We start from the raw sequence: 14,577 nt of genomic DNA, 5'->3' as shown, positions 1-14,577 counted from the left end.
CGATTAACCGAGAGATTTGCTACAGAATCCCTAGGGATCTCGTTAGGCAACGCGAGCAATAACAACTCGCTACATCCGAATCGTATCCAAGCTGTTCGATAGAACGCAATACCCGCTATCGTTTACCGTGTGTTGCTCCCACCTTTGTGAATTTTAATCGTCGCTACGCGGGCACCGATATTCCTCTCGTCGTTTGCGTTCCATCGACTTCCTTTTTCATTACGCGAGCGTCTGAATTAAATGCGAGACGAGTACTTTCGTTCCGCGAGGAGTCACCCCCACTTCCCTCCCCACTTGGTTGTCCCTTGGTCGGCTCGAATCGTCGACAAGTCACTCGCCACGCAGTCAGTCAGTCAGTCAGTCAGTCAGTAAGTCAGTCAGTCAATCAAACATATAATCGATCGGACGGTGAATCAATTAAAGCGTTCGTTTGATCGTGGACGAGCCGGGCGGGAGCAGTGATTTATCGGGATTCCCCGCTGACAAATTTCCTGGCTGGCGGTGCGTTCACCTTGCCAAACGTGCGCCGTGCTAGTGTAACGGAGTGAGTTATTGCCCGTTGAGTGTTAAGGCGTGGATAATTTGTTCCGTGGACGAGGCGGAAAACCGTGTACCGTGATACGGTGTCGACTCGTTCGCGATAGTGCTACGGAACTTCAAACGTAAAAAATCGTACGGAGGTGAATCGTTGGTACCGCGAGTTTGATTGCCGAGATACGGAGGAACAGGTAACGTTACGTCGGCCAGCTCATTCATTATCAACGCGTAACCACGACACTCGAATCGATTAAATAGAATCTTGGTTTCTTATCGGCTCTGGTCCATCGAGTTGTCGTTTAAATCGACGAGTGTTTCGAGAGTGGTTTAAGACACTTTTTGGAAATTAATGTAGAATTATCCGAGAGATTCGATTTATCGATACTTGCCAGAAATAAGAATGTAATAGGCTTTGGTTTAATTATGGAATTAAGGAGAAGTTGTTCGAAAATACTAATTTTATTTCGATGAAGAATATTGCAATGTTTGTTGAAAATGTAAGGTATGTTTGGTTTTCGTATACGAGATCGATTATAAAAATGTTTGCTTTGGTTGTTAATTTTAAAAGGAGTTAATATTTGGAATTCTCCTGGATTGATAAATATTGTTAAGGACGTAATCGTTTTAATTTTAAGAAAGGAGAGTTCCTTTGAGACGAACGATAAAATTAGTTACAATAAGATACAACCAGTTTTATTATATTTTTTGTACCAATTGTACCATAGAATAATTATAATCACCAATTGAAATTAGACAATTCTGATTGCAAAGTTCCAAACTCCGTTGCAAACTTCCAAACTTGCAGTTGCTTTACACAAATTAATAACGAAAGTGTCTTTATAAATTGACCCAAAAAAATTTTGCCTTCGTTTTCCGATCTAAATTTTGCAGTGTTAAGAAGTTAACGGAACGAAAGAATTTGTTTCGTTAGGACGAGACGCTCGAGTCGTTCCTTGGCATTTAATATTCTTAATTGAGTCCGCATTAAATGAGTCAATGGTAAACACTATAGTGTTTGCACCGTCCCCGTCTGCATCGAAAGTACGGACTCGACGATCATCGAAGGATATTCCATACCTATTTCATACATGCAATATGCATGATTTCGATGAATCACGCGGCAACGGTAGCTAAATAAACCAACGACCTCGGTGCCAACGAAATTTTCAACGAAAGGAGTCCACCATTACGACGAATCGTGATTTCTCATCGATTCGAAGAATCTCTGAACGCGTGTCTGTAAAAAGTAATTTCGAAAATACATCAAAAATTGCACAATACAGATTCACTTTAAACATTCTTGAAATTACGATTGAAATCGCAGCTGATACATAATTACGAACAATCGTATCGTTAAACCCTTTAATATTTACCACAGTTGCGAAAGAAAGAATATTTGCAATATTTACAGGTCGATTAACAACACAACGTAAGAATACTCCTGATAGGACGAACACTGAGCACTGATTAACCGTATCATAATTCATCATAATAACATCACAATTATATCATAAATAACATCACAAATTTTCCAATTATTAAATAATTGTACACCAGTGTTTTTACAGAGTAAGAATAATTTCGATTTAGTTATTTTGCATGGCAAAGTATTCTAGTTTGATTCAACCAATGATGGACAATATACGTTCGAGTGAACTAAAGTGTATATGTACGATGAACACTTACGCGATGTATTCCACGAAATATTAACGATTATTGGAACGAATCAATGAACTCGCACAAATACAGAGATGAAAATTTTGGTAATTACGTATGGTCACACCGATCTATCCCTTTCTGGTTAGTTGAGTCACGAGAGCATGTCCAGTAACAAGATTGCCACTTTCCTAACGGATGAAACGCGACACGTAATTGCAATGCAAGTCGTAATGGGAGCTACCAACCGATTATTACTGCATATCGGATCGATGTACTTGTCAATTTCCCAAGGATTTTGCTTCCTGCTCCTTCACCGCTTCCTGCGTCTCTCCTGTTTCCGCTTCAATTCCGTTCTTGACTTTTACCGATTGACGCATGTTGGAATACTTGTTGCGCAAATTGGATAATATTTCGTGCATTTTTAGTTAAATAAACTATACTCGATGAATGTATCAGGTTGTTCGAAAAGTCATTTCGTCTTTTCTTTTTTTTTTGTGGAAATGAAACACGATTTTTTTAGAGTGTACAAATATTTTATTCAATGACATATTCTCCATTTTGGAAAACGAAATCACTTTACGAACAACCCGATACGTACGTAAAATTTTAATCATCGACAAAGTGGTTATTTTGTAACCAATGCTCGATTTTGTAGAGATAATTTTCTTATCTATAGAATATTAGGAAGGAAGGAAATATTTGTTGTATACATATCACCGGTAACGATAATTCATCAACGAAACATTCGAAAAGAAGAGACAACTATTAGGTTTGCTCGAGGTTACACAAAAATAAATTCCACTCCTCTGAGGATAGTTCCAGATGTCGTTGACCACCCACCGTGGATTTTTATCGATGTTATTTAAAGATTCGTCGCCGAGTGAGTAGACAAAATATTTAGCGTCGGTGAACGTCCACTTTCCAAACTTCCTGTGCACTCGAGTTCTTGGATACACCAGCAATCGTTTTACCGAGAAATCTCCCGTGGAATGCAAACATACACGAAGAACAATTCGAATTCTTCAACGTGTTCGATTTTCCTTGTCGCGAAACGAACGCGTCAATTTTAACGTTATCGCGACGACGAGCAAATCGTTTCGTTCGAGACAAAGAAACATTTAAACAAAATCCTCGTTACGATCTTGTTACAACACCGCCGTATTTTTGCCAGGAAAATTTATTTCGTGTATTTATTCGGGAATCTTTCACTTCCGTGTTTCGATGTTTCAATCGACGCGAGAAAAACGCGCACGCGTACGTATCAATATTCTCGGACAAATTAATAGCGTACAAACACGGGTATTATTTTTCCGTGGAAAACAATCGGGAATTCGAAATACAAATACGAGGAAATATTTTACAATGAACATTTATTACGATATTTCGAGACACCAGTTTCACGATACGAAGTATTTTCAACCCGCGATCGTTCAGGGCGTACGATTGATAAGAGAAATCGAATTAAGGGACACACGTGTAAGATTCTCGTGTTGTCGATTCACTATTTCTAGAAACGCGAGCGAAAATAAGGATCGACTGGAGAAATCATTCTCCGATTTGTATACAAACATCGATAGTACAAGAGGCAACCTTCGACATGAATGTTCGATGTAAAGAGCTGCAAAACGGAACACACGAATCTCAGTACGCGAGTTTTCCTCGTCGGTGACGTCTCGTTTTCAATAGTTAAACGTTTCTCGAGCTCGAGTCGTTGTATCGTAGAATTTTTAAATATTCGACGTTGAAATTTTTATCGTTGAACGCGTTCGAGTATCACCGATCGAAGATATTTTAAAACGTTTACCGAGAAACAACGATTCTGTACGCGATTCGAGAAAATCGTTGCTAATCGCAGGTATTCGATCGATTTGTTGTTACGTAAATGGTGAAAAGAGACGATCGGAAGAATAACAATGATACCGGTCTCTTATTCGCGCGATACGTTACCGCTTTCCGCGTTTCCTGGTCTGTTGCAATCCAGGCGGTGATTGATTGAAAACTGTACAAAAATAAAGGAAGAAAGAGATTTTTTTAACGAATGTTTTCATCGAGATGTGAGTTCATAGTTGTATCGGAGATAAGACAAACGATTGGAGTATTGGCTCGATTTTCCAATTGGTAATTAATGGAATGATTGTAAAATACCTCTGTACAGGATGATTCTAAAATCAGTGGTCTCTGTAGAGAATGATTCCATAATAAGTGGTCTCTGTACAGAATAATTTGAAAATAAGTGACATTTTAATAAATCGTACTCGTAAACCTGTGAGAATTTTACATGAATTTTCAAACACTATTTCACAGTGTACCCTACTCGAAACGTGAAGTTGCTTTGTGGAGAGACTTAATAATTTTCACAAGCACGAATCAAGAGGATAGTTCGTAAAACTGACTCGTCTAAAATGTTACAGAACCAGATGACAATTTACGATCGAGACAGCATCGCGAAACAGCAACAAAAGGGACCGAATCGTTGAGAAGCGTTTAATTTACGTTACAGGGGGGACTAGGAAACAAACCCGCTGCGATCAAAGAGACTTCACGAGGCCGCGAAATATTCATGAAGAGGAGGTGCACGTGAACGATCGATATGCGTCTCGAGACGCGTTCCATACTGATTCTAGCAAACACCGCGAAAAGGTGATTAATAATTATTCATTGTCCCACATAAACACTTGTGGGAAGGAAAATCGAGGATGAAGCTGAACATGTTCGTCACCTGTGTCACGGTGAGTGTTCTTGTTAACTATTCGGTAGATGACACTGTCTTGGAAACGATGTACAGTTACGTGGTAGCCAGATAAAGAAAGAAATATCTAAATAAAAAATATCGTTAAAAAACTTATAGGAGGCTCCGTGTACTCAAATTCTATACTGTACACGTTGTTCGTTAAGGAAATATTGTTAAAGAAACCTATACGAGACTCTGTACTCAAATTCCACACGAACTGTGTGCATTGCGTGTGCACGGTATCCTCGAAATCTGATAAGACGCGTTCCAACGCGGATTATCACCCGGAACGTTTTCTTCGTTTCCAATCTCACCGATAACGATCATTTATTTTCACGAGTGTCACGCGATTTCGTCGAAACGATATCCAAACATCGAGTCGATTTGAATTCGTGGACACACGTTGAACCTGATCACATCGTTACGCGTTACGTCACGTTTGTATTTTCGACACCGTGTGAACGCATGCGTGCTTATCAAGCAACTCGCCGCCGCGAGACTTCGTTCCGATGAATACTTATTCGAACTCACGTATGGTGCAACGCACACGAACCATACTATATGAAATACCATACCGAACAATTTTCGAACAATTTACCCTCCTTTGTATTTTTCTCCAATTTAAATACAAACCTCTTTTATACCCTCGCGAAAACAGTTTTTGCAATCGTTATTACATTGTTTGTAGCGTTATTCAACGAGTCATGATTGCTAAAACTTACTCTCGTTGTTTAATTTACTAAAAAACATTTTAAATAAAACACTCTTCTGTATTTGCTTTTGTTTTTTAATATAAATATCTCTTCGAATATCTAGACGTTATACGTGCATTTAAATAAACTCAATATGGTAAAATTATAACACGAGATCAAGGTGAAAAAATACTCAATAGTACGATCCATTAAATTGTAAAAATTATATTATAAAATCCAATGAATACGAAGTGACGACTATTTCGTTCCAGGTTTTCTTTAACTCGTTCTAGGTTTCTCTTTCTATGAATCAAATGTTTAGAGTCTGTAGTATCTTTTGGGAGTCATCTCCAGTGTTATTGACCCATAGTTATGTTAAATGAATACGGAAGACGAATGCAATGAAATCGATGCTATAACTCGAGGCTACACGAATTCACTCTGGTAATACTTTCGACACGATATTTGACAACGCGACGAAATAACAAATTTCTGACTGTTCGATTGTTGCAAATCCCTGACATTGACGATCGTAGACCCCGTGTGGCCGGAAGTAGCGGCCAGGACATCGACTTCCGGTCCTCATGTCTTATAGCCAGACGTGTATTACCATCACGCGAGTCTGCATTCTTATTGTCTGCTGGGATTGGCCTTCAAACGGTACTATTCTCGCGTAAATTCTGATTAATTAATAATTTCAACCGTCTTCGTCCATACTGAATAGTCGACGAGCAAGAAAAACGAAAGACATCCGTGACAATATTCCTTACATTCGTTACACATATTTTGCATCCAAGTTTCATATTTACTGACAACTTAGAGCGATTCTAATTCTTAGAAAACTAACTATACCAAACGACCATTCATCGTGTTGGTAATATCATGAACAAATTTACACGATACCGATAAAAACGTAACTTACACAAATTTTGTTGAAAAAAGAATATAATCTTGAGAACAGTTAACACTAAATACCAGAAGATAGTGTATTTTTCTTTATTGTCTATAAAAGGTAATTCTATTCAATGGAACACGTTAACTGATCAGTTTTTATTTCATCTCAAGATAAATTTCTCCGATCGTTACATTCAGCAATTGGTTCCTTTTAATTCGATATTAGATGACCGCCTAATTGACTCGTTTCTCGCAGATTAATTTTTACATATTGAATTCAAAGGTTATAAATACATGTAACTCGTTCCTAACGAAATATGCGCGAACATTATAGTCGACGTTCTTGCGATCGCAGCACGCGAGTCGTTTGTGGACAGATTTTCTCGTCACCGTGGTAAAAACGTACGGACACGAGTTTACAATAAGCTCCGTGTTTGCAGAAGATATTAGCGTTTGTCATACAGATATTACGTGGTCGACGAACCTTGAGGATTTCCTGGAAAAGACATACACGCCTCGTTGGAGAAGAGGTTCCAAACACGGCTCCAAACTCATTTCACGCAGCCCCATCGCGTCCCTGGTGAACGTTGAATTTTATTTCCTACATTGCACCGAAGATTTATATTTTCGTTTCCATCCGCGTGGAGATTATTACAAATCGTTGAAAATGAGTCCCGAAACAATTGAACGTTTTCATCGTAGAATTTCCAAATATTATTCGACGAATGACTAGGCACTTTTCAATTTTACACAGAGTACTGATCGATAATAAAGTACTCCACTAAAGCTTTCGTGTTACTTCCTACAAGCCTTGGTTCATCGATTCCTCAGTTTTCCGAAATTATCTTATCAATAACTATAACTTTGAGGATTGTTCTTACCAATCTAGATCCTAGGTTCGTTTCTATCGCCTCTCGTGTATTCGAGTTTATCTGTTCAAGTCTTACGAGTTCAGAAACTGCCCCTACCCGTCACTGCCACTTAGAGCTTGCGGCTCTTAAGCCCTACGAATCCAGTGCTTCTCCTTATCGGATTCCATGATTGCGGTTGTTGTCTCTATCTGTCCCAATTAGTTTAAAATTGTGTCTACCTGGGTCAGTGTCCCACCAGATGTCTTTAATCTGTCTTTCGAACGCGAAGATGTACCTATCGTTGTTGCCTCTATCGATTACCACGGATCCTGACTCTGATCGTTTCGATCGAGTCTCGTAAATCTTACGGGTGATCCGTATTGTGTCTTGTAAGTTCTATGGTCTCCCGTTTCGCTATCTGCGCGTCTAGAATCGTTCATGTCGCGTATTATCGAGGGTTGACAGTATCGATTCTGTGTCGTCCAAGTTCTTCGATACGGAGCTTTACGTGTCCATTGGTTTAGCGCCGTTTCGTACCGGCGGACACGGTTGACTAGTGATAGAACCGATACGATGCGTATCGATGTTGACGACACGTGAACAATTCAATATCAAAATAGTCAACGGAGAAACGCGAAAGCTGTCGATATCTCCGAATCTTGGTATTGATTGTAATTGCAAACACTGTGACGAAGGAACGAAACGCGAGCAGGAGTCGATCGTCTTTGATCACTCCCGCTTCACGGTTTTATTTTAATCGTTCGGGCGCGATCGCTCGTTTATACGAAAATATATAGCTCAAAGGGAACTGTTTTTTTTTCTTTCTTTTCTTTTTTTTTCTTTTTCTTTTCACGGAAATAAATGAAATTCGTTCGTTTGATGTCCGAGGCACTTTGCGGTTTCCTCCTCTTCAACTTCTCCCAGCGATAAAAGTTCAAGATACCCGCGCGATTGAAACGAAGCAAGGAGTGGCTTCGTATCGAGAGGTTCTCTATCGAGTTCCTAAGGTCATAACTAAAGTTTAGCTCTCGCGTGTTAGGTGGCCTTTACAAAAGTCCGTCACGTAGACCGTGTGTACGTGACTTGCGGATTTATCGCAGTCATACGGTTTCATCATATCGCCGCCACGTCAAAAGAGAGACGAACCGGGATCGGTTTCCATCGTATTCAATGAACCGCGATTTACATTTGCCGATAAATGAAAATAGTTAATGGAGGGATCACCGAGGACTCCATCTTGCTCCTGAAATTTAAAAACTTAAACGTTTGTACAAACTGAACGTTGCAAACCAACGGTTTCTCTATCTTTAGATAAAGAAATAATATCTTTAGCAATATTCACTTCTACCCAACGAAGAATTAATATACCTCTAAAATACAATCTAAAATACCTCGTATTTTATACGGTAGAATTTCTTTTGAATACTTCCTTGGGAAATTTAAAAATGTTTTTAATTATTTCCAATTGTACGCTTTTCCAACTTATAGAATTTTCCTAACTTTGTGCACCGTAACATTCCATCTTCCAAGCTGTACAATATTTATTTAAGAAATGTTTCTGTACCTTTAGAGATACAAAAATCATCCGTTATTTATTTACACAGGATACATTGTACACGATAGTTAAGTATCGTTACTTAATTTCTGACGATATACAAGTAATGAATTGATTCGTATTCGTTAATATGTATCGATTGTACAAATTGGTTGAAATATTCGTGTTACAGGCTCTGATTCTAATATCAATAGCTCTGGTCGACGTTATAAATGCGAACCCGCCGTACTATGTAAAACCGATCGAGGACGAGAATGATTATGCTCGAGTCTTGGAGCTTTCGCTCTTATTTTACGAAGCTCAACGATCAGGGAAGCTGCCGAAGAACAATCGGATACCGTGGAGAGGGGACTCAGCATTGAACGATCATGGTTTGAATGGAGAAGATCTGACTGGGGGCTATTACGATGGTAATCACAAGAACATATAAAATCTGGTTCTATCGTTGTCGAAGTACCTATAGTCGGTGAATTGGTGGCTCGAGGATGTTCAGAGACTATCCCCGTTGTTCAGTTCGACTGCTGCACCGATTTATATTTCACGCGCAAACGCATGTTCTTTTTCTGGCGAACAGAAAATTAAAGCTAACTCGAGAATCTAAAAGAATAATTGAAATAGTAACCGTTCGATTAGTAAAAAATTTAAATGGAAGTTCAACGTCTCCAAAACTCACGAACGAATAAAGAAATATTGCGAAAGGAGATACTTCTACGACAAAACCTCGATAATTGTAAGAACGTAGGACAATTCTTACAACTATCGAGGCAACCAATTTAATACGAACAGGGTATTTCTGTTATCGTTCTTTCCATCTGTAACTTGATTCGTCGCTAAATAACCATCTCTTTTACTTGTCACCGATGTGTAACTAACGTGGTACGCGCGCAATTATCGAATTCGCATTAATCGGGTTCTCGTTGCACTTCGTACATCAAACGACCAAGATGTTGATAGTTTGACGCGGACGGACATTCTCTTACACGTTATTGTATTCACTCGTCAAAGCAAACACGGATCTACGTTTGTATTATACTTTCTTATTAGCACGATTAGTAGCACGCGTTGGTAAATTTTGTTCAAACAGATTACGAACACTCTGTAATATCCAATGCTGACAAAACGTGCAAACACTCGTTCTAAGGACACGGGCTCACACTCGGAAGACTCGGCGGGGCGTTAATTGTATTTTCGTTGATTTTTAGCCGGCGATTTCGTAAAGTTTGGCTTCACAATGGCCTCGACGACAACATTGTTAGCCTGGGGCGCTGTTAGCTGGTCAGAGGCGTACACTGCGGTCGGGCAGCTCGATGAACTTCGCGATGCCATTAAATGGGCTACGGACTACTTCATCAAGTGTCACGTGAGCGAGAACGTTTTCTACGGCCAGGTCGGTGATTTCTCGCTGGATCATACGTTTTGGGGCAGACCGGAAGAACTGAACACCACCAGGCCTGCTTACAAGATCGATTCCGAACACCCTGGTAAGATCCCTTATTTCGAACACTCGTGCGGTTGAAAACCATAACGAAAAAGATTTTTCACGTACAAATTGTTCGAATATGAAACAAATAACACGGATCTTTGAACAAACGAAATATTGAAACGATAGATTCAACGTTTTCGATCACAACTTGATCATCTTCGTGATAGCCTCATCTATAGTTTGTCTTTCGAATCTGTTTCAGATTCGTTGCATTTAAAGTGCAGTCGGTATCGGTAACTTTAAACACGATAGTTAATTTCGAAAGATCAATTCCAGAAAGAGTATCAGATCAGTGTATACTCCAAGTTTCACGAGTCACTGGAATACCATTTGTTAAACATAACGACACGTTTCTCGTATTTGTTCCACGATCTGAGAAATCCGGAAAAAGTAACAAATATTCCCTCTCGCAGTAACATGAAACATTGCTGCTGCTGCTGCTGCTTTACTTACGGTAAGACAAATCACTCGAAGCTCCGACTTCTGAACGTTTCCTCGCGAGTACAATAAACCTTCTCTTATCCGGATTGCGGATTATCCAGTACAGTTCCTACTTTAACAGACACACGGGATTTGGAAAAGCAGATGAGTTACTTTGACTGCGCCACTGACGACGAACGAACAGACGAAGCGTACCTGGCTTTGTTGTTTCTAAAATCTTCTTCGTTGTTTCCTATCTTTGTTGACTCTCGGCACTGACTAGGTGGATCAATTTTATTTTCACAAGTTAAGAATACTTATCTTTACCTATTTTCTTCTTCTTTTCCAATTGGAATTGTCTCCCAGTCTAGACGTCACGTACAGAGTCAAAGAATCGTTCGATCCTGATCCTGTGACGTCTAAAGTCCGGTCATTAGTGCACGTCCTTCGCGTCTGAGCACTTAGAGACCTATTTTCAACAATTGATAACTCACTGTCGAACACGAAGTACTGAATTTCATCGTTTTCAATTTTCCTCTTACTTTGGTACGCAGAGTCGTCCGTTTAAATTTCGAAATTCAATCCGTACGAGTTCTTCCATCGTGATGGTGATATCGTCCTCGTTTGTTTAGGTTCCGACCTGGCTGGAGAAACAGCAGCCGCTCTCGCAGCTTCCAGTATGGTTTTCCGTGACCACGACCCGAAGTACAGTGCTCGATGTCTGAAACACGCCAAGGAATTGTACAAATTCGCGAACAGGTATCGAGGACTTTATCACGAGGCGATACGTGGTGCTGCTCAATACTACGAGAGCACAGATTACGGTGACGAGTTGGCCTGGGCAGCTGCTTGGCTCTTCAAGGCGACGAACGACACGATGTATCTCGAAGATGCTGAGCATCATTACCAACATTTCCATCTCAAAGAAAGACCGAACGAATTCTTCTATAACAAGAAGGTCGCCGGAGTTCAGGTAAAGTTAATTGCAACGATGCAAGTGACGTTGGCAAAACGTTCGATAACGCGGAAAGAAAAATGCTCGATCAAGAAACACACTTTTGGAAACGTTCGATCCTTTTTTCAATCGCCCTATACTACCCTGTAGAGTAGTAAGCGCACATGTTGGTCCAAGTGAACAAACGACGAAAGCCGATGCACCTGTTCAACTTGAATTTAAATCGAACTGTCTGTTACTTTGACAGGTGCTGTTGGCCCAACTGACGGGTCAGCAAGAGTATCAGAAAGCTGCGCGTGCCTTTTGTGACTTCTCGGTGCGCCAGCAAAAGCGGACGTCAAAGGGTTTGCTCTACATCGACAAATTCGGTACCCTGTGCCACGCAGCGAACGTTGCGTTCGTTTGTTTGGAAGCGGCCGATGTACCCGGTGTCGGCGATCCCGAGGAATATCGTGAATTTGCTAAACAACAAATTTACTATATGCTGGGAGGTGGTGGTAAGTTTACGCGAGATATCGCGAACAAAACTCGTGAGATTCGACAGGAGTTTAAAACCTAGTGGAACCGACGAAAATGACCACCTTGATTAGACTATATTTTGTGGAGCAAATTGTACGTATATCGCATCGATACAAATCTCATCAGTTCTGTCATGAGTCACAGATCAGCCCTCAGCCAAGTGAGGATGAAATTCCCTCTATCGAAATGTTTGTTAACCGGTCCCCAAGCTCAATCCTCCGACTCGATTCTAGTTGGTCGTTATCGTTTTAGAAACAGAGTAACGGACACTGTTCTGTTAATAAAATTACTATTACAAATTACTTTTAAAACCATTTAAAAAGTTTCTTCGCCGGGCTAAGATCACAAGACACTGAAACAAGTTTATTTTGTTCAATCAGGAAGGAGCTACGTGGTCGGATGGGGTCGAAATCCACCGAAACAGCCTCACCACGCGGCGTCATCCTGTCCCGACAGGCCAGCGACCTGCGGGTGGTCCGAATTTGACAAAGATGCATCGAACCCCCAAATCCTATACGGCGCCTTGGTCTCCGGACCCGACGAGGCGGACGAGTTTCACGATCACCGGGAAGATTACGTATACACTGAAGTCACGTTAGACTATAACGCCGGTTTCACGAGCGCAGTCGCCGGACTCTTGCAACTGCGGGTCAAAAGCACCACATAACTCGTGACGACCGTTCATCTTACGATAGACCAGCCACGGACCAACAGAACCTTGTCCTCATCCGTTTACGACTTTCTACAATACGAGCCACTATTTTACAAACTATGGAACGTCGTGACGACGAAAACGTGCGGAATATTATTCCGAGATCTACACAAAGTGTATTAAAAACGAGATTACGAGCTGCACGAGACGATGTTTGCCATTCCATCGAGGAATCGAATTTCTACGGTGAATCGGTACACGTGGTACACATTTATTTCTGTTTGTGTATACGTTTCTTTCTTTTCTTTTTTTTTTCTTATTTAGATATGATATTCTTTCGTCTATCGTCGACGGTGAACTCGAAAACTCAAGAAGACACCGTTAGAGATCGATTTCGATAAACGTTGATAGAGAAGGAGAGCAAGTTGAAACGCGATAGCAGCGCCATTGTGTAATTGGAGGCTAACTAGATTTCCAAGATGGAAGTGATAGAAACTTAACGTTGATCAGCGCCAGGCGGTTATTGGTCTTTACTTAATTCGATATTTAAACAAAAATTCATCTTCATCGATACGAGATTCTGACGAATGATATACATTTTGACGGATTATTGTTAATTTTGTAAAAATACTTCTTCGAAATGTTACGATTTCCATTGGTATTGGGATTTTACGGAAATGGTCTCTAGTCCGTGTGATATAAGGCGCTTGATGGTAGTTTTAACAGAATCGATTCGATTTTGAAGTGTACATAATAACAACCGAATAGGTTCGACAGAATGGCAGAGTTTTATTATAAACGAACGGTGGATTATCGTTCGGTAATTGATACAAGTAGTTTCATTACTCGGTTATTATCGTTTTATTGCGTCGATATTGTTTAGGAGAACTTGTTGAGAACAAGGAACATAGGATATATTTCAAGAGAATTTCAAACTTTATGCATCCATTCGCCCTGAATGGTAGATCAGGGTGAAAGAATAAAATGGAAACATTACTTAACACGTTTCTTAAAGAAATGAGCGTTCAATCGATGAAATAGAAGTGTCGTATAAAGACTTCGCTGTACATATTTTGATAGTGATACGTACATTTTAAAAGACCCTTTCAAAATTTGTTCGATGGTTACTCTTTGGTAATTCTATACGATCGGTTACAATGTTTCGAAAATGCGTAAGAACGAATCTAATAATTTTCAATTTTCATGTTCCACGTTTACGTTACAATTTACTTTAAACGTCTATCCTCGGTGTTATCATAATATTTGACGAACACGCGACGAGCTTATTACGATGTACACAAAAGTTGCTTCGGATAGAAAATAACGCGGAAAACGAACAAATAATTGTTCCTGTTGCGCGCGAGATAAGTTTTGGAGTGTGCTATCTTAATTGTCTGACCCCGCATAATTTATATGCTTCCGTATCTATTAGAACGGTGTAACGTTTTATACGCAAAGACTCATTCTCCAATATTTTTGCAAATAAATGAACAGATATTTTCCATATTTCTATAATAACCAATTTGCTAAATTACCTATACTTTTTCCACCCCTGCTTCTTCCTTCGTTCCCACTATTCGCGTTATTTTCAAAAGACGTAACATTTTTTACTCCGTAGATGTTCCTCTT

The 14,577-nt window shown here is 40.0% G+C and overlaps 1 protein-coding gene across 5 annotated transcripts; it reads left to right on the top strand.

Annotated features, from left to right (window-relative positions):
- The first annotated feature begins 255 nt into the window (after positions 1–255).
- LOC143153778 (endoglucanase E-4) lies at positions 256–14,448 on the top strand. Of its 5 annotated transcripts, none has more exons than XM_076325316.1 (7): positions 256–368; positions 4,697–4,925; positions 9,092–9,329; positions 10,122–10,400; positions 11,455–11,795; positions 12,025–12,274; positions 12,677–14,448. In XM_076325316.1, the coding sequence occupies exons 2-7, from the start codon at positions 4,893–4,895 to the stop codon at positions 12,961–12,963; spliced, it is 1,428 nt and encodes a 475-aa protein (XP_076181431.1). In that variant the 5' UTR covers positions 256–368; positions 4,697–4,892; the 3' UTR covers positions 12,964–14,448. The 5 variants fall into 5 exon arrangements, with proteins under 5 accessions (XP_076181431.1, XP_076181430.1, XP_076181428.1 ...); XM_076325315.1 differs by having other exon boundaries at positions 330–368; positions 4,608–4,925; XM_076325313.1 differs by lacking the exon at positions 256–368 and adding an exon at positions 402–728.
- The last annotated feature ends 129 nt before the right edge of the window (positions 14,449–14,577 follow it).

Source organism: Ptiloglossa arizonensis, chromosome 13 (assembly GCF_051014685.1).
Source record: "Ptiloglossa arizonensis isolate GNS036 chromosome 13, iyPtiAriz1_principal, whole genome shotgun sequence".
NCBI lineage: Eukaryota > Metazoa > Arthropoda > Insecta > Hymenoptera > Colletidae > Ptiloglossa > Ptiloglossa arizonensis.
This window is presented reverse-complemented; position numbering and strand designations above follow the sequence as displayed.